A 21,214-nucleotide genomic window follows, 5' to 3' on the forward strand; every position below is an offset into this window, starting at 1 on the left:
CCCAGACCACAACAAAACTTTAGACTGACAGCGCAGAGTGTCCTCCTCTGCGACACACATACCGGCCATCTACAATTCTGCCAGACAACTATGCCTCCAAGTGCATCTTGAAGTGCACACGCAGCTCCCCCTGGCTGTAACATTGGTCCCTGCACCACAATATATATATATACATTATATATATATATATATATATATTACATATACATAAACATATATACATATATATATAGTAGAAAAAAAGGAACAGCACAACTCTAGTACTTATCTTCAGGTGCAGGGCCTCAAGCAACCAGTCCAGCGATTGCAGCAAGTTTGCAGACACTCAAAAAAGAGGCAGCACTCCATAGTTTAAGTGAAAAATGTGGAAGGTTTAATCGACCCACATAGCCGGGCGACGTTTCAGCTCCATCTGAGCCTTTATCAAGCCTTGATATGCTATGTGGGTCGATTAAACCTTCCACATTTTTCACTTAAACTATGGAGTGCTGCCTCTTTTTTGAGTGTCTACATATATACAGTGGGGCAAAAAAGTATTTAGTCAGTCAGCAATAGTGCAAGTTCCACCACTTAAAAAGATGAGAGGCGTCTGTAATTTACATCATAGGTAGACCTCAACTATGGGAGACAAACTGAGAAAAAAAAATCCAGAAAATCACATTGTCTGTTTTTTTAACATTTTATTTGCATATTATGGTGGAAAATAAGTATTTGGTCAGAAACAAACAATCAAGATTTCTGGCTCTCACAGACCTGTAACTTCTTCTTTAAGAGTCTCCTCTTTCCTCCACTCATTACCTGTAGTAATGGCACCTGTTTAAACTTGTTATCAGTATAAAAAGACACCTGTGCACACCCTCAAACAGTCTGACTCCAAATTCCACTATGGTGAAGACCAAAGAGCTGTCAAAGGACACCAGAAACAAAATTGTAGCCCTGCACCAGGCTGGGAAGACTGAATCTGCAATAGCCAACCAGCTTGGAGTGAAGAAATCAACAGTGGGAGCAATACTTAGAAAATGGAAGACATACAAGACCACTGATAATCTCCCTCGATCTGGGGCTCCACGCAAAATCCCACCACGTGGGGTCAGAATGATCACAAGAACGGTGAGCAAAAATCCCAGAACCACGCGGGGGGACCTAGTGAATGAACTACAGAGAGCTGGGACCAATGTAACAAGGCCTACCATAAGTAACACACTACGCCACCATGGACTCAGATCCTGCAGTGCCAGACGTGTCCCACTGCTTAAGCCAGTACATGTCCGGGCCCGTCTGAAGTTTGCTAGAGAGCATTTGGATGATCCAGAGGAGTTTTGGGAGAATGTCCTATGGTCTGATGAAACCAAACTGGAACTGTTTGGTAGAAACACAACTTGTCGTGTTTGGAGGAAAAAGAATACTGAGTTGCATCCATCAAACACCATACCTACTGTAAAGCATGGTGGTGGAAACATCATGCTTTGGGGCTGTTTCTCTGCAAAGGGGCCAGGACGACTGATCCGGGTACATGAAAGAATGAATGGGGCCATGTATCGTGAGATTTTGAGTGCAAACCTCCTTCCATCAGCAAGGGCATTGAAGAGGAAACGTGGCTGGGTCTTTCAACATGAAAATGATCCTAAGCACACCACCAGGGCAACGAAGGAGTGGCTTCGTAAGAAGCATTTCAAGGTCCTGGAGTGGCCTAGCCAGTCTCCAGATCTCAACCCTATAGAAAACCTTTGGAGGGAGTTGAAAGTCTGTGTTGCCAAGCGAAAAGCCAAAAACATCACTGCTCTAGAGGAGATCTGCATGGAGGAATGGGCCAACATACCAACAACAGTGTGTGGCAACCTTGTGAAGACTTACAGAAAACGTTTGACCTCTGTCATTGCCAACAAAGGATATATTACAAAGTATTGAGATGAAATTTTGTTTCTGACCAAATACTTATTTTTCACCATAATATGCAAATAAAATGTTAAAAAAACAGACAATGTGATTTTCTGGATTTTTTTTTCTCAGTTTGTCTCCCATAGTTGAGGTCTACCTATGATGTAAATTACAGACGCCTCTCATCTTTTTAAGTGGTGGAACTTGCACTATTGCTGACTGACTAAATACTTTTTTGCCCCACTGTATATATATATATATATATATATATATACATATATATAGTACAGACCAAGTTTGGACACACCTTCTCATTTAAAGATTTTTCATGACTATGAATATTGTACATTGACACTGAAGGCATCAGAATTATGAATTAACACATGTGGAATTATATGCTTAACAAAAAAGTGTGAAACAACTGAAAATATGTCTTATATTCTAGGTTCATCAAAGTAGCCACCTTTTGCTTTGATGACTGCTTTGCACACTCTTGGCATTCTCTTAATGAGCTTCAAGAGGTAGTCACCGGAAATGGTCTTCCAACAATCTTGAAGGAGTTCCCAGAGATGCTTAGCACTTGTTGGCCCTTTTGCCTTCACTCTGCGGTCCAGCTCACCCCAAACCAACAGGTCATCTGGCGTAGCACCCCATCACTCTCCTTCTTGGTAAAATAGCCCTTACACAGCCTGGAGGTGTGTTTGGGGTCATTATCCTGTTGAAAAATAAATGATGGTCCAACTAAACGCAAACCGGATGGAATAGCATGCCCCTGCAAGATGCTGTGGTAGACATGCTGGTTCAGTATGGCTTCAATTTTGAATAAATCCCCAACAGTGTCACCAGCAAAGCACCCCCACACCATCACACCTCCTCCTCCATGCTTCACGGTGGGAACCAGGCATGTAGAGTCCATCCGTTCACCTTTTCTGCGTCGCACAAAGACACGGTGGTTGGAACCAAATATCTCAAATTTGGACTCATCAGACCAAAGCACTGGTCTATTGTCCATTCCTTGTGTTCTTTAGACCAAACAAGTCTCTTCTGCTTGTTGCCTGTCCTTAGCAGTGGTTTCCTAGCAGCTATTTTACCATGAAGGGCTGCTGCACAAAGTCTTCTATTAACAGTTGTTGTAGAGATGTGTCTGCTGCTAGAACTCTGTGTGGCATTGACCTGGTCTCTAATCTGAGCTGCTGCTGCTGTTAACCTGCGATTTCTGAGGCTGGTGACTCGGATAAACTTATCCTCAGAAGCAGAGGTGACTCTTGGTCTTGGTCTTCCTTTCCTCATGTGAGCCAGTTTCTTTGTAGCGCTTGATGGTTTTTGCAACTGCACTTGGGGACAATTTCAAAGTTTTCCCAATTTTTTGGACTGACTGACCTTCATTTCTTAAAGTAATGATGGCCACTTGTTTTTCTATACTTAGCTATTTTTTTCTTTCCATAATACAAATTCTAACAGTCTATTCAGTAGGACTATCAGCCATTTATAAGGCAAGAAATCCCACTTATTAAACCTGACAGGGCACACCTGTTAAGTGAAAACCATTTCCGGTGACTACCTCTTGAAGCTCATCAAGAGAGTGCCAAGAGTGTGCAAAGCAGTCATCAAAAGGTGGCTAATTTGAAGAACCTAGAAAATAAGACATATTTTTAGTTGTTTCACACTTTTTTGTTAAGTATATAATTCCACATGTGTTAATTCATAGTTTTGATGCCTTCAGTGTGAATTTTCAATTTTCATGGTCATGAAAATACAGAAAAATCTTTAAATGAGAAGGTGTGTCCAAACTTTTGGTCTGTACTGTATATATTTATTAGATGGATGGATGGGTGGATAGATAGATATATACAGTGCCTTGTGAAAGTGTTTGGCTCCCTGGAACTTTTCAATCTTTTCCCACATATCATGCTTCAAACATAAAGAAACCAAATATAAATTTTTGGTGAAGAATCAACAAGTGGAACACAACTGTGAAGTTGAACGAAATTTATTGGTTATTTTAAATTTTTATGGAAATTCAAAAATTGAAAATTGGGGCGTGCAATATTATTTGGCCACTTTACTTTCAGTGAAGCAAACTCACTCCAGAAGTTCATTGTGGATCTCTGAATGATCCAATGTTGTCCCAAATGCCTAATGATGAAAAATATAATGCACCTGTGTGTAATCAAGTCTTCGTATAAATGCACCTGCCCTCTGATAGTCTCAGGGTTCTGTTTGAAGCACAGAGAGCATTGTGAAGACCAAGGAACACAACAGGCAGGTCCGTGATACTGTTGTGAAGAAGTTTAAAGCTGGATTTGGATACAAAATGATTTCCAAAACTTTAAACATCCCAAAGAAGCACTGTGCAAGTGATCATATTGAAATGGAAGGAGTATCATACCACTGCAAATCTACCAAGACCCGGCCGTCCCTCTAAGCTTTCATCTCAAACAAGTAGAAGACTGATCAGAGATGCAGCCAAGAGGCCAATGATCAAAAGGTGGCACAACAAAGTATTAAGTTAAAGGGGCCGAAAAATATTGCACGCCCCACTTTTCAGTTTTTGAATTTCCACAAAAATGTAAAATAACCAATAATTTTCGTTCAACTTCACAATTGTGTTCCATTTGTTGTTGATTCTTTACCAAAAATTTACATTTGGTATCTTTATGTTTGAAGCATGATATGTGGGAAAAGGTTTAAAAGTTCCAGGGAGCCGAATACTTTCGCACGGCACTGTATATATATATATATATATATATATATATATATAGTGAAGTGAAAAAATTGGAACAGCATCAAATTACTACCTTACAAGGCATGCAGAGCTCTCCCGACCAGCAATCCAATGGTCAAAAAGTAATAAACTCAAAAAAAAAAAAAGGAAAAGCAGCACAAAATAATTGAAAAAAAGTGGACTTTAATGCCTGAACGGCGTGGCAACGTTTCGGATGTGTTATCCTTTGTCAAGCAATGAATACAAGAGTGAGACCACATTTTATATCCAACACATACATATCTCATTAGAAAATCATTAAATATAATAAAGTCAATAGTATTAAACAGTGTTATTGTGCATCATCAGTGTAACAGTGCAATTGTGCAAGTTACTCAGCCCATCAAACCACAGCTATTGACGGGTATTATGAATAACATACTGCGTGAAAATAATTAAAAATAGCTTAATGGCCAATTGTTATTAAAAACAAATCAGGTGTCCTTACTAATGATATTATAATCCAAGTACACTTACATACACAGCTCAGTAATGGCAGCCATGATCACGGCGTTCCCAAGTGCCTACTGCACATGTCCGTGACATCACAGTCAGGGACCCACAATGCTCTGCCCTGCAGCTGCTCAGAGCCTTCCGAGGACCATGGCGCCATGTTAGCTAGGGGCGGCTTTGCCCACACGGAGGACGGAACCACATGACTATTGCAATAGCATTATAAAAAATACAGTAGCGATCCTAGTAACCCCGAACTCTGCATTACTGTACAGAATATGAAAAACATAAAAAATAAAGAATATATAATATATAAAATATATATAGGAAAAAAAAAATTATGTACAAAATTAAACTGCTCCATACACAGTCATATGTATAAGAATAGTCTTCTCTACTCGGGAACATACTCGATGTGCCGCCGTATTTAAAGGGACCCAGACATAAGTCTGTAATACGTCACCAAGGTCCAGGAAGCCCCCCTTATTAAAGTGGGGCATCCTGACCCTGAGTAAGGAAACGGAGACCTTTGGGGGCGGGTACCACCCGCGTTTCTCCAAACCCCTACAGTATGACACACATGACCCAATCTTTGGCTACATCTTCAACATCCCTAGAGAAACATAAAATACCAAATGACCAAAGCAGGGGAGTTTCCTATGTTTATAGATTCAAGCTTTTATTCTCTGTAATTATATATCCAAAAAAAAATCAAAATATCAAGAGAAATGCAGAGATCAAGGAAAAAGGAAAGCAAAATAATTCACATTATAGAGTAATCAGTACGGATCCATCGTCCATTGTTCAAAGTCGTAGCCACCATATAGTATCTCGGTATGTAAGATAGGACACCTGAAAAAGGACAAATAACTCCATAAGTTTCTTTTAAAACATAAAAAATATATATAAAATATACACTTAGGAGAGAATATAACCACTATCACATTTATATAATTGAATTAAGTTTGAAATCCACATTAAGACCATAAGGTTTTAAAGTATTGAGTTTTTTTATCCATTCCAACTCTTTCTTTTTAAGTAACCGTATACGGTCACCTCCCCTTCTCTGAACCGGTACCATATCAATAATACGGAAGCGCAGTTGTTTTTCAGTATGACATTTCTCCGTGAAATGTTTAGACACTGGTAGATCCAAACGTTTCTTCCTTATGGTATGTCGGTGTTGATTGATTCTAGTCTTGAAATCACACGTAGTTTCACCGACATAAGGAGCAAGGACACTGAAGTAAATATACAACAAACTCTGAGTCGCATGTCAAATAATGCTGTATCCTATATTCCTCATTCGTGATGGGATGAAAGAAATTAGACCCCTTGAGCATCAAATTACAGTTAATACAGGACAAGCATGGAAAACAACCTTTCCTACTGTTGCCAGTAAGTGTGGCCTGACCCTGTTTTTTGAATGACCCTATATCGGACTTCACCAGAGTAGACGCAATAGTTCGACTACGTTTATATGAGAAAATTGGTGGTTTAGAGAACTCCTTCACTTCGGGAGAACATTTATATAGCATTCCCCAATGTTTGCATATAATGTCAGCAATTTTGCCACTCTCCTCACAATACGACGTTACAAAAGGAATACGATCAAATTCTTTCAATTTAGGTTTTTTTCTGTAGTAATTCTTTTCTCGGTAATATATCAACCTTATTCTTCTGTATTTGCAACAATTTTTTTGGATAACCTCTTTCAGAGAATTTCCTACATGTCCCTTCCATAGATTTTTTTAAAGAATCTTCATTACTTTCAATTCTTTTGACCCGCAAAAGCTGACTGTACGGGATTGACTCTTTAGTTTTTCTGGGGTGTTGACTATTGAAAAGCAAAAAATCATTTTTATCTGTGGCTTTAGTAAACAATTGAGTAGTAAATTTACCATTCTCAATTTGAACATTAACATCCAAAAATTGTATGTTAGTACATGAGTGTACAAGGGTGAATTTAATTGTTTCATCAATTGTATTCAGGTAGTCATGAAATTTAAGTAAGGACTCTATTGTACCCGTCCATACGAGGAAGACATCGTCTATGTATCTCCACCACGCGGCCACTTGGCCAAAGTAGTGGGACACATAGACGCAGTCCTCCTCGATGACACTCATAACTATATTTGCATACGCGGGCGCCATGTTCGCGCCCATGGCGGTCCCGCGTAATTGCAAATAAAAAGTGTCTCCAAATAAAAAATAGTTTCTAGTCAACACTAGTTCCAACAGCTGTATTACAAAACCCCTGGCCTCGCTAGAATAGTGGGTAGTTAGTAACTTTTTACTCACTGCGGCGAGCCCCCGAGCGTGGTCAATCGAGGTATATAGCGAAGTGACATCGAACAATGCCAAAACCACTTCCCCAAACACCTCAATCCCACTTATTTTTTCTAAAAAATCAGTGGTGTCTCTAACAAATGATTCCGCGCAACCAGCAATTGGGTTAAGGATTTTATCCAGAAAAATCCCAATATTTGAAAAAATAGAGCCGCATCCTGACACTATTGGTCTACCCGGGGGGTGCACGAGAGATTTGTGGATCTTTGGTAGCGTGTATATTACCGGTGTCACTGGAAATTTAATGGTCAGAAAATCATATAAATCCTGGTCAATAATTTGTTTATGTACAGCATTCTCTAAGATTGTCTTGATTTCTCTTGCTATATCCAACTTAGGATCATGAGACAATCTCTCGTACACCCCCGGGTCCTCCAATTGTCCCTTAATTTCCTCAATATATTCAGTTCTATCTAAGACAACCACTGCACCTCCCTTATCCGCCTTTTTTATAATTATTTCTTCATTTTGTGCTAGCTCACGTAAGGCTTCCATTTCCCCCACTGTCATATTAGGATGCTCGAATCTTTTTGGACACCCATTTTTCAACTTCTCAATATCATCGCTCACAGCAGATATAAATGCTTCTATAACTGGAGAATTAACTAAAGGAATAAAGTTACTCTTTTTCCTAAGGGATACCTGTTTTAAATTAAATTCACTAACAGACACCTTTTCTATACCTGGATTATGACAAAACCAATCCCTTATCTTAATCAACCTAAAGAAGTTCTGCAAGTCAAGGCTTAATTGGAACCAGTTCACATGGGTACTAAGTCCAAATGATAAACCCTTATTCAGGGCCGATACCTGGCATTCAGTAAGAGTTTTTTTAGAAATATTCACAATTAAACCTGATCCTTGCTCCTCGTTGCCACTTGTTTTTCCGCTGGTGATTTGTATTTCCCTTTTTTCTCTTTTTTGCTGTCTCCGGTGTTTTTTTCCTCCCCTTTTCCTGTGTTCAGCTTTTCTTTTGGGGAATCCAAACCTGAAAGAGTCATGGTTAAATTGCAAAAAATTACTGTCATATGTGCAAACAAAGTCTTTTTTGGGGAAAAAACCTTTTTTCTTCCAGTTTCCTGAGGTCTCTCTCTGCCAATTATTAATATTTCCTTCCCTATAGTCTTCCATATCGCGATTCCATTTCCTCCGTTTCACCTCTTCCAACTCAAGGCGCAACTTATCAAATTTAGTTTTCAGCAACTCTCTGAAACTAGTCCATTCATCTTCTCTCAGAAGGCTCTTAATCTCAGATTCCAGCACTGGTATATCCAAATCAACTTTTTTTAATTCTTGTTGTAGGTATTCGATATTTAAAAGGATAATGTCCAAACCATACTTATTTGAAATCATACAAAATCTTGCACAGAAGAGTGAGTCATTAGTCATTAAGTTGGGGCGGATATTAGACCGAAGGCCTCTTGGAATTTTTTTAGCTTTATAGTATTCACTCAAAGTACTGAGATGTAATTGCAATGTTGTGGATTTCTTTAAAGTATTTTCATATTTCAATTTAAGATCATGTAATGAGGGTGTACTAAGAAAGGTGGCATTTGTTTCCACCTCTCTAATAATTCTCTCCCCATCCTCACTAGTATATGCAAAAACGCCAGTTTCAGGCACATTTTGTTCCATAGTCCACGTAATGGAATGCAAAAAAGCAAAAACAGCAAAAAAAGACAAAAAGACATATATATATATATATATATATATACATATATATATATATACATATTGAATGGATAGATAGATATAAGAAAAGCCGCCAATTCATGTGCTGTGTACAGTAAAATCACTTCAGGAGTCAACAGGATAGAAAAGATTTATTACATACAGTAAATACATATAGAATAGATAGATATATAGATGTCTGTGACAAATACAATTAGTACAGTGTGTACAGCTTACCGTACATGTATTTAATTAATAAAATATTATTTTTCAGAAAAAAATTGTGTGGGCTCCCGCACAATTTTCATAACCAGCAGAGGGAAAGCCGACGGCTGGGGTCAATGTTGATAACCTGGAAAGGGAGTAATACACATGGAGGTTCCCAGGCTATTAATATCAATTTACTGGCTGTTAAAATGGGGGATCCCCCAAAAAATTATGTGAGGTCCCTCTATAATTAATAACCAGCAAAGGCTATGCAGACAACTGTGGACTGATATTAATAGCCTAGGAAGGGGCCATGGATAATGGCCCCCCAGTCTAAAAGCATCATCTCTCAGCAACCCCACAAAAGGCTGAATGTAACTCGTGGATCCTGGGAGCCGGCCCACCAGCTGCACAGGCTGCCAATATGGCCCAGTATTATGACCACCTGTTCAAGTTGCTGATTATCGGTGTCGGGAAAAGTAGTTTACTCCTAAGGTTTGCTGATAATAACTTTTCAGGCAGCTACATCACAACAATCGGAGTTGATTTTAAAATTCGGACAGTTGAAATTAATGGGGAAAAAGTGAGGCTCCAGACTTGGGACACAGCAGGGCAGAAACGATTTCGGACTATTACATCGACATACTACAGAGGGACGCATGGTGCATGGCGTCATTGTTGTTTATGACGTTACCAGTGCCGAGTCTTTTGTAAATGTAAAAAGATGGTTACATGAAATAAACCAGACTGTAATGATGTGTGCTGGATATTAGTGGGAAATATATATATATATATATATATATATATATATATATATATATGTCACTGACATCTATATTTATCTATGTATTCTATAAGCATATGTCTATCCTATCTATTCTTTTGTAGCTTGTGATTTTATTGTACGTGGTACCCGCAACCTGTAATATTGTATTTTTCAAGAAAAGCATTCAGGCCCTCCATGTACTTTTGTAGTGAAGCAACCATTACAATCATGTGGCAGAAAGTTCCATAATCTCACTGCTCTTACAGAAACGAATCACCGTGTGTGATCATGATTAAACCTTCTTTCCTCTAGATGTGGAGTATTCCCCCTTGTTCAGCTGTATTCTGTAAAGAAAAGTGCTCCATTTCCCTACATTACAACAAAAAGGAAATAAAAATGAAGCCTTGCACAGTTCTCACTAAAATGAATCCTATTAGCAATATGCCCCTGCCTACTTTGATCCATGTCGCGGATCAGACTCGATAATGCAAGTCAATGGTCCCATGTAAAAAAAAGAGAATAGGATAGCTCACAGATGTCATCTATGGGCTGTCCGTATTTTACTGTTTAATCTGTAAGAGAAGCTAAGAATTTTTATTTCATATGAGAGAAATAGATGCAATAAGGGTTGCAAAGCCTGATGCATGCTCCAAAAATGGATCCAGCACATTGAAAAAACAAGATCTGTGTTTCAAATATGAGGAAGAACAAACTGATGCATGGAGGTGGACAATCAGATGTAGTAGACTGTGTATGGTGTCCGTCTCCAGTAGGCGTACATGTCTGAAATTGATGCATGTCACAGCACACGTTCGATCTCTCGGCACCATTTATAGTCTATGGCCCTGTCGGCGCATACGCCCGAATCCCGTTTTGTGTGGGGTTCGAACATAAGACCCGATGAGACCAAAGAAAAATCAACATAATGCTAAATAGGATTATCAAGGTGACATTGCTGTGCACATGTTCACTATTGTGTTACTTCTTTTAACTACTTTGCAATTCAAAAATCTGTTCATTCTTCCACTACCATGGAAAGTCCAGAGAAAAGACACAAAGGACAATGGTGAAACTGCGTCTTTAAAAAATACAGTTTTTTTCTTAAGTGTCATTCCCGATAAAAACTGTCATGTGTACATACCCTTAGGAGCATGTAAGATCATAATGTAATATAAATGAGAGTTAAAGGAGTTGCCCATAGCATGAAATCAGGACTAGATTTTAATTTGATTAGAATCTGATTCATTGCTATGGTCTACTCCTTTTCATTGCATTAGTTTTGACAAATCTTTCATAATAGCTATTAAAGCTCCAGGATAAGCACATCCCTGTATAATTTCACGTTTTTATAAAGAATTACAAAATAAGTGCCCTGCAAACTCCAGTCACTTCAGTTTAAATGTATCAATGTAAAATATTGCAAATATTTACCTCCTCGTGACTAAGAGATAAACATTAATATAGAGGCAGACATACTATTGGTGGCATCCGTGCAGCCAACCAGGGGGCTCAAGAGGTAAATAGGTGGAATTGTGTATTATGATAAGTTATTGGGCTTCAAATGGCCCGTATATTGTTCCTGCACTGGGCCTTCTTCTGCAATGATATGGAGCTAAAATGAGTTGGATGTCTTACTCACATATGGAAGGTGGTCATATATCTCGGATTGTTGTCACTGTACTGCTTGTTTAACCAACAATGATGTCCCAAATCCACTATAGACATTCATGCTTGACATGGCCAGGCAGGGCCGTCATAAGGGTATTACTGCCCTTCCTGCTGTACGGGGCCCGTTAGCAGAAAGAAAGAGGGAGGTCCAGGGACCTCGTCATGTGCTTCAGCTCATCAGGCCCCAGGGTATTGTGTGCAGGAGCACCGCCACTAGTGGCTGTGCAGCTCCAGGGCTCCTTCCATCTCCTCTGTGATGCGCTGGTGAGTCTGACGTCATTGTGTATGCACCAGAATGTATGACCACCAGGATGCCAGTTCAGAAGTGGAGCTGCAGGGGATTGTTTGAGAGGTAAGGGTACCGTTACACTATACGATTTACCAACGATCACGACCAGCGATACGACCTGGCCGTGATCGCTGGTAAGTCGTTGTGTGGTCGCTGGAGAGCTGTCACACAGACAGCTCTCCAGTGACCAACGATGCCAAGGTCCCCGGGTAACCAGGGTAAACATCGGGTTACTAAGCGCAGGGCCGCGCTTAGTAACCCGATGTTTACCCTGGTTACCAGCGTAAAAAAAAACAAACACTACATACTTACCTTCCGGTCTCTGTCCCTTGACGTCTGCTTCCCGCACTGACTGACTGCCGTAAAGTGAAAGCACAGCACAGCGGTGACGTCACCGCTGTGCTCTGCTTTCACTTTACGGCCGGCAGTCACAGTGCGGGAAGCAGACGGCAAGGGACCTGACAGACACCGGAATGTAAGTATGTAGTGTTTGTTTTTTTTTACGATGGTAACCAGGATAAACATCGGGTTACTAAGCGTGGCCCTGCGCTTAGTAACCCGATGTTTACCCTGGTTACAAGCGAACGCATCGCTGGATCGGTGTCACACACACCGATCCAGCGATGACAGCAGGAGATCCAGCGACGAAAGAAAGTTCCAAACGATCTGCTACGACGTACGATTCTCAGCAGGGTCCCTGATCGCTGCTGCGTGTCAGACACAGCGATATCGTATGGACATCGCTGGAACGTCACGGATCGTACCGTCGTAGCGACAAAAGTGCCACTGTGTGACGGTACCCTAAATATAGAATTTATTTTTTTTACAGAATTAATTAAATAGTGTTGGGGGGAGACAAAATGATGAATTGGGAGTAGGGGGGGCCAGAGCAAATGATGAATTGGCAATGGGGGCAGAGCAAATGATAAATTGGGAGAAGGAGAGCAGAGCAAATGATAAATTGGGAGTATGGGGGCAGAGGAAATTATGCATTTCCAGTGAGGGGACAGAGCAAATGATGGATTGGTTAGTAGGAGGGCAGAGCAAATGATGAATTGTTAGTTGGGGAGCAGAGCAAATTAATTTGGAGTAGGGGGGCAGAGCAAATGATGAATTGGCAGTGGGGGGCAGTGCAAATGATGAATTGTTTGAGGGGGAGTAGCGCAAATGAATTCGTAGTACGGGGACTAAGCAAGTGATGAATTGGAAATGAGGGGGGGGAAGCAAATGATGCATTGGGAGTAGGGGGGAAAGCAAATAATGATTTGGGAATGGGGGATAGGGGTCAGCAGGTGCTGAATTGGGAATGGGGGATAGGGGGTCAGCAAATGATGAATTAAAGGTGGGGGAGAGTAAATGATGATGAATAGAGGGTAGGATGGGAGAGAGAGACGACATTACATAACAAATTAGGGCAGAGGAGCGCATGTAAATATAATGAATCGGGAGAGCGGGAAGTACAGAGTGGGGGTGTTGAGGATGAGTGTGACTGGTAATGAATTGGAGGAAAGTACAGGTGCTAATTAATTTCTATATATGCAGGGAAAATGTACCTCATGTTTCTACGTAGACCTTAGAAGGACTCAGCTAGTCTGTTTTTAATCACGTGATGTCATAGACCTAATGTAAAAGAGAATAATTAACTGGGTAGAAAGGCAAAATGAGCAATTGTAAGTACACCATGCTAAATAATATGATTGCAATATAGTAAGAGGATAAACATTTGATGTGAGTGCTTCTTTATTATGTATAGGCACCTTTTATAAGGGATTTATAAAAGAAACTTGCTAGTTAATAAAGCCATATGTTCACAGCAACTTTTTCTCTATATGAAACCAGAACACATGAGCTGCGCGCACAGTGAACAAGCCCGTAGAGACATGTTCACACCACCAAGAGACTTGAAAACCCAAAAAAGCACAGTAATACAAAAAACACACTGTTGCGAAAAAATCACAGTGGGCAGCAAGTGCTATTAAAAAGATGGAAAAAACAGGGTATTTGGTTGATACGTTTTTTGCAAAAAATGTATATTAAGCCGCTCTACCAAACGTCTACCTTGACGTTTGGTAGAGCGGCTTAATATACATTTTTTGCAAAAAACGTATCAACCAAATACTCTGTTTTTTCCATCTTTTTACTAGCACTTGCTGTCCACTGTGATTTTTTTGCAACAGTGTGTTTTTGGTATTACTGTGCTTTTTTGTGTTTTCAACTTTTTCTCTATGTAGTGCAAGAGGGATGTAATTGGCAGTCTGAGAGACAAAGTACACTGTAGGTCTGTTATGTATTCAGCATATCGGATAATGATAACGTGATAATGATTTTTAATTAGAAGAACACCAGAAGGAAACAAATGCGGGAACTAATCCCATATTATTTTATAAGATTGTTGCCATTCATCGAATATATCTGTTATTGTGCTGGTTTGGTTTTAAAGCTGTAAAATGTAGTATGCAGCGTTTTTTGATCTGGCTATGAATGCCAGCCACAACTTTGAAATCAGTGTTGTCCAGCTTAGGCTTAGTTCACATTGCGCTATGGCTCTACGTTTATGGACTACGTTACACCGTGGCATAACGCGGTGTAAGGTAGTCCGTTAACGCCGCCATAGACTGCAATGTCGGATACATCGCTAGCGCACGCCCACAATGGGCGTGCACTAGCGATGTGCCGTCATTTGAGTGACGGACCCGAGACGCGGGCTACAGCGTTTCCGGGTCCGTCACTGCTAGCGCAGATGGAGCTAGCAGAAGCTCCATCTGCGCTAGCGCTGTGCAAAAGTTGGCACTTGCGTTAGCGCAGTCCATTCAACGTATGCGTTGAATGGACTGCACTAACACAATGTGAACCTAGCCTTAGACTTAAGGGGAACCTACCACTTGTCAACAAAAATGTGTTTAAATCAGAATTCTGGTAAAAACACCTTAATAACTTGAGCTCAAAGACTTGTGACTACTTGTCAAATTATTAGTGCAAAGAAGAATCTAGCACTCAGGTAGATAATGAAGAAAATCTTTATTCGTGTCATCAAATACACAGTGTGACGTTTCGATCCCAATGACCTTCATGAAACATAAATTGGTGATGGAAAGGACAGTAAGAGAAAGATTGTTCCAAAAGTGCTAGGAGAATGGTAACAGCCATTGTTGGCTAATGTGCACAACTTGTCAAACTAGTTTAGACAATGTGTAGATTAAAATATGAAAAAGCTTTTCAAGATAAAGTTGTGTAGAACGTAATGGTCATAAACAAGTAATAATTAAGAAAATGTATTACAGGAATATTTACAGAAAAAAGTTAAACCAATTGCAAATAATCTTGGATGGCTTGATGAAGGCAGTGACATTCAGAAGTAAGTGCATGGTGCCATCAAAATGAAATAATTGGCACATATATCATGTCAGGATAACTGTTTTTCTGTTGTGTGGCTTTTAGGCTCCTCCGTACTTCAGTACTGGCTCTTGCATGTCGTATTGGAGATCCTGATGCACTGAACAATTCCTTAAACATTTTCAAAAAATGGAAGGCTGGGACAGGGTAATGGAAACTTCTTGCAATGCTATTCTAGATGTATTTTTCCAAATAATGATATTTACTTCATAACATGTTTATATTCACATAATATCAAGTTCATCATCGTCATGCTTCAGTATAGTGACTCTCCTGAGATGTATGAGATTTTTTTCTCTTGTTGCAATAAAGTAACAGCACAGAAATGTTAAAAGCGTTCAAACATCTAAGCTGAAACCCACCCTCGACCCATCCTGCACACCTGCACACCTGCACAAACAACTACAGACCGGTCTCCAATCTCCCCTTCATCTCTAAACTCTTGGAGCGCCTGATATACTCCCGCCTCACCCGTTACCTCTCCACTCACTCCTTCCAAGACCATTCACAGTCCGGTTTCCGCCCCCTACATTCGACAGAAACTGCACTCATCAAAGTGACCAATGACCTTCTGACAGCAAAACGTAACGGTGACCACTCTCTACTCATTCTTCTCGACCTTTCTGCAGCCTTCGACACTGTTGACCACCCTCTCTTACTCTCTAGGCTCCAGTCACTTGGCATTAAGGACACTGCTCTCTCCTGGTTCTCCTCCTACCTGTCTGACCGCTCCTTCAGTGTTCTGTTCTCTGGCTCCACTTCATCTCCTCTTCCTCTCGCTGTCAGGGTACCTCAGGGCTCAGTCCTTGGCCCCCTTCTCTTCTCCCTCTACACGGCCCCAATTGGACAGACCATCAGCAGATTTGGCTTTTAGTACCATCTTTATGCTGATGACACACAACTATATACGTCATCCCCTGACCTTACCCCCGCTGTACTACAGAACGCCACTGACTGTCTGTCCGCAGTCTCCAACATCATGTCTGCTCTCTATCTGAAACTCAACCTCTCCAAAACTGAACTTCTTCTGCTCCCGCCATCTACTAATCTCCCTAAATCTGACATTTCCCTCTCCGTGGGTGGCACCATAATAACACCCCGGCAGCAGGCGCGCTGTCTGGGTGTTATGTTTGACTCCGATCTCTCCTTCACCTCCCATATACAATCTCTTGCTCGCTCGTGCCACTTACACCTAAAGAACATCTCTAGAATCCGCCCTTTTCTCACCATGGAGACAACTAAAACCCTCACTGTCGCCCTGATCCACTCCCGCCTGGACTATTGTAACGCTCTATTAATTGGCCTCCCCCTCACTCGCTTTCCCCTCTCCAGTCCATCCTTAATGCAGCAGCCAGGGTCATCCATCTGGCTAATCGTTACTCGGATGCATCCGCTCTTCGCCAGTCGTTACACTGGCTGCCCATTCATTACAGGATACAATTCAAAGTAGTACTTGTTCTCACCCACAAAGCTCTCCACAGTGCGGCACCCCCTTACATCTCCTCCCTCATATCTGTCTATCTGCCTAACCGACCGCTGCGCTCTGCAAATGACTTTCGACTAACCTCTGCACTAAGCCATACCTCCCACTCCCGACTCCAAGACTTCTCCCGTGCTGCGCCAATCCTCTGGAATGCTCTACCCCAAGATATTAGGACCATCCACAATTTGCATAGTTTTAGACGCTCGCTCAAAACACATTTGTTCAGAGCAGCCTATCACGTTCACTAATCAAAGTCATTTTATGTTTGTGTGTGTGTGTAGCCAATTCACTATTCCTATCTATTACCCAACCCCTGAAGATGGCTGGACCATCATTGTAAATACATCATTGTAAATACACACCTGTGCTTTGAATCTCCCCCACCTCATTGTAGATTGTAAGCTCTCACGAGCAGGGTCATCTTATTTCGCTTTAATTATTGTATTGTTAACGTTGTTACTTATGACTTTCGTGTTTGAAACTGTTAAACTGTAAAGCGCTGCGGAATATGTTGGCGCTATATAAATAAAGATTATTATTATTATTATTATAAGCTGCTCCACATTCAAATACTTTTGATGGATGGTGTAATCAGGGCTACCTCCAGATTTTCTTGGGCTCTGGGCAAAAGAGTCTCAGTGGGCCCCTTAAACACATACCATGATTCATGATGCACAGATACAGCAGAGAAGTATAGGTAAAGTACAATGCCAAATATTTCACTTACTTCTTACATTACATTATTGTAAATTGCACAATAGCTCAGATACCGGATAGTATAGTCCTCCATACAGTATAATGGGCACCACATAGTGCTCCATACAGAATAATGATGTGATGTTAGTCACTTCTCATGGCAAAGCCGTGATTCAGAGTGGTCAAGGACTCCAAGGTCAGATGCCAGTAGGGTACGTCATAAACAGAAGGAAGAGACAAAACCATAGTCAGGTAATGTTCCGAGGTCAGAGTACCGAGAGGATAATGGATCAGAGCTGAAGGGGTTAAGCAAGCGGGTAGTCAGAACAAAGTCCAAGGTCAGGCAACAGATCGAGCATGTAGAACTCAAGGCACAGAGAACACAGCACAAACCTCACAAGATGAATGTATGTCTGGCAATGTTCTGGGAAACTCAGCTCAGTTTAGAAGCATGGCCATTAAGTGGAATAATGAACACATGAGACTGCCGACGTCTCACAGTCTCAGATGGGATAGTCGAGCTGTCAATCAACACACTGACAGCCCAACACGCCATTGTACCATAATTGGATGGCCAAGCTGTCAATCACAGTACTGATAGCTTCAGCACACCCCTATACCAGATTGGTTGGCAGAGCTGTCAGTAACTGCATCCCAGACACCCTGAGGGGTGGAACCATGACAAATGATCCCCATATATTGCTACATACAGTATTATGGGCATCACATAGTGCTCCATACAGAATAATGAGGCCCATATATTGCTCTATACAGTATTATGGGCACCATATAGTGTCCCATACAGAATAATGAGCCCCATATATTGCTCCATAAAGTATTATGAGCACCACATAGTGCTCCATACAGAATAATGAACTCCATATATGCTCCATACAGAATTATGGGCACAACATTGTGCTCCATGCAGAAAAATGAGCCCCGTATATTGCTCTATAAATAATAATGGACCCCATATAATGCTCCATGCAGTATCATGAGCCATATATTTGCTCCATACAGTATAATGAGCCCATTTATTGCTTCATACAAAATAAAGAACCCAACATAAACCTCCACACAATATAGTGAACCCTGTATATTTCTCCATACATAATGAGCACCATATAATGCTCCATACAGTATAGGGTGGGCCCCATACAGTATAATGAACCCCATATATTGCTCCATACAGTATAATGAGCCCCATATAATGCTCCAACCAGTATAATGAACCAAACAAAATGCTCCATACAGTATAATGAGAACCATATATTGCTCTACACTAGGCTTGAGCGAAACGGATCGGACAAATTCAAAAGTCGCCAACTTTTGGCAAAGTCGGGTTTCATGAAACCCGACCCGATCCTAGTGTGGGATCGGCCATGCGGTCGTCGATCTTCATGCCAAAGTCGCGTTTCGTATGACGCGTTTGGCGCCATTTTTGCAGCCAATGAAGGAGCGTGGGCAGAGTGATGACATAGGTTTTAAGGGCGTGCACGCCTAGCGCCATCTTCTCGCTTGTGCGCTGTAGCGATTTGCAATGTGTAACACCAGCTTTTCTGGGAAGAGAGAGAGAGAGAGATTTCCCATTGACTTTGCATTGGGTTTCATGTTTCAGTCGATCCCCGACTTTTCGCGATAATCGGCCGATTTCACTCGACTCGACTTTTGAGATAGTCGGGTTTCACGAAACCCGACTCGACCCTAAAAAAGTAAAAGTCGCTCAACCCTACTCTACACATAATGAGCCCCATATAATGCTCCATATTTGTAGATTGTGAGCCCTCGTGGGCAGTGTCCTCTCTCCTTCTGTACCAGTCGTGAATTGTATTGTTTAAGTTTACTGTACTTGTTTTTTATTATATATACCCCTCCTCACATGTAAAGCGCCATGGAATAAATGGCGCTATAATAATAAATAATAATAATATAGTATATGATGGGCCCCATATATTGCTCCATATATAATGGGGCCCATGTATTGCTCCATACAGTCTAAGATGGGCACCATACAGTATAATGAGCCCCATATATTGCTCCATACAGTATAATAAGCCCCATATAATTCTCCATACAGTATAATTAGTCCCATATATTGCTCCATATATAATGAGCCCCATATAATGCTCCATTCAGTATATGATGGGCCCCATATATTGCTCCAAACAGAATGGGCCCCATATAATGCTCCATCCAACGGGTAAAAATTCCTACAACACTCTAAAATCTCGTAAAAAGCCTTCCCAGAATAGTTGGAGCTGTTTTAGTTGCAAAGAGGGGACCAGCTCCATATTAATGCCTATTGATTTAGAATGGGATGTCATAAAAGTTCTTGTACGTGTAATGTGTAGGTGTTCCATTACTTGTATCCATATAGTATACACATGACTATGTAAACGCATATATTGTACTGCATCGTATCAAGACGTTATAAATCAGTTGTAAAAGTCTGGAAAATTAATACAACGGTTCCTTTTCCTCTTTTAATATTTACGCTAACCAAATACTGTACAGAGCAGAATAAACAATAGCATTAGTGTGCAATTTAGCTAATACATTGTTTGTACATCGTTTTTCTAGGATCCCCGTGAACCTCAGACAGCTGGTGTATCGGTATGGGATGATGCAGTCTGGTGAAGAGGAATACTGGAATTTTATGTTTCAGGAGTATCTAAAAACATCATTAGCTCAAGAGAAAGAAAAACTTCTACAGGGACTAGCATCAGTGAACAGCATCCCACTTCTGGACAGGTCTTCTAAAAGTTTTTACATTTTTTTTAGTTTTTAACTCCTTAGTGACAGAGCCAATTTGGTACTTAATGACCGAGCCAATTTTTACAATTCTGACCACTGTCACTTTATGAGGTTATAACTCTGGAACGCTACAACAGATCCCGCTGATTCTGAGATTGTTTTTTCGAGACATATTGTACTTCATGTTAGTGGTAACATTTCTTCGATATTACTTGCGATTATTTATGAAAAAAACAGAAATATGGCCAAAATTTTTAAAATTTTGCAATTTTCAAACTTTGTATTTTTATGCCCTTAAATCAGAGAGATATGTCACGAAAAATAGTTAATAAATAACCTTTCCCACGTGTCTACTTTACATCAGCACAATTTTGGAAACAAAATTTTTTTTTGTTAGGGAGTTATAAGGGTTAAAAGTTGACCAGCAATTTCTCATTTTTACAACACCATTTTTTTTTAGGGACCACATCACATTTGAAGTTATTTTGAGGGGTCTATGTGATAGAAAATAGTCCCCAAGGAACTTATCTAGATGTGTGGTGAGAACTTTGAATGCCCAAGTGCTTCACAGAAGTTTAGCACTTCACAGAAGTTTAGAATGCAGAGTCGTGAAAATAAAAAATATTTTTTTTTCCACAAAAAAGATTTTTTAGCCCCCAAGTTTTTATTTTCACAAGGGTAACAAGAGAAATTGAACCCCAAAAGTTGTTGTCCAATTTGTCCTGAGTATGCTGGTACCCCATATGTGGGGGTAAACCACTGTTTGGGCGCACGGCAGAGCTCGGAAGGAAGGAGCGCCGCTTTGGAATGCAGACTTTGATAGAATGGTCTGCGGGCGTTATG

General features: G+C 40.6%; 1 protein-coding gene across 1 annotated transcript in view; it reads left to right on the forward strand.

Moving 5' to 3' along the window:
- ENPEP (glutamyl aminopeptidase) overlaps positions 1-21,214 on the forward strand; it is a 140,301-nt gene that overhangs the window by 109,758 nt on the left and 9,329 nt on the right. The window contains exons 15-17 of the mRNA XM_069743856.1: positions 15,327-15,400; positions 15,484-15,585; positions 20,198-20,368. Of these exons, the coding sequence (XP_069599957.1) occupies positions 15,327-15,400; positions 15,484-15,585; positions 20,198-20,368 (347 nt within the window). The remainder of the gene's footprint in view (positions 1-15,326; positions 15,401-15,483; positions 15,586-20,197; positions 20,369-21,214) is intronic.

The sequence above is a fragment of the Ranitomeya imitator genome, chromosome 1 (assembly GCF_032444005.1).
Source record: "Ranitomeya imitator isolate aRanImi1 chromosome 1, aRanImi1.pri, whole genome shotgun sequence".
Classification (NCBI taxonomy): Eukaryota; Metazoa; Chordata; class Amphibia; order Anura; family Dendrobatidae; genus Ranitomeya; species Ranitomeya imitator.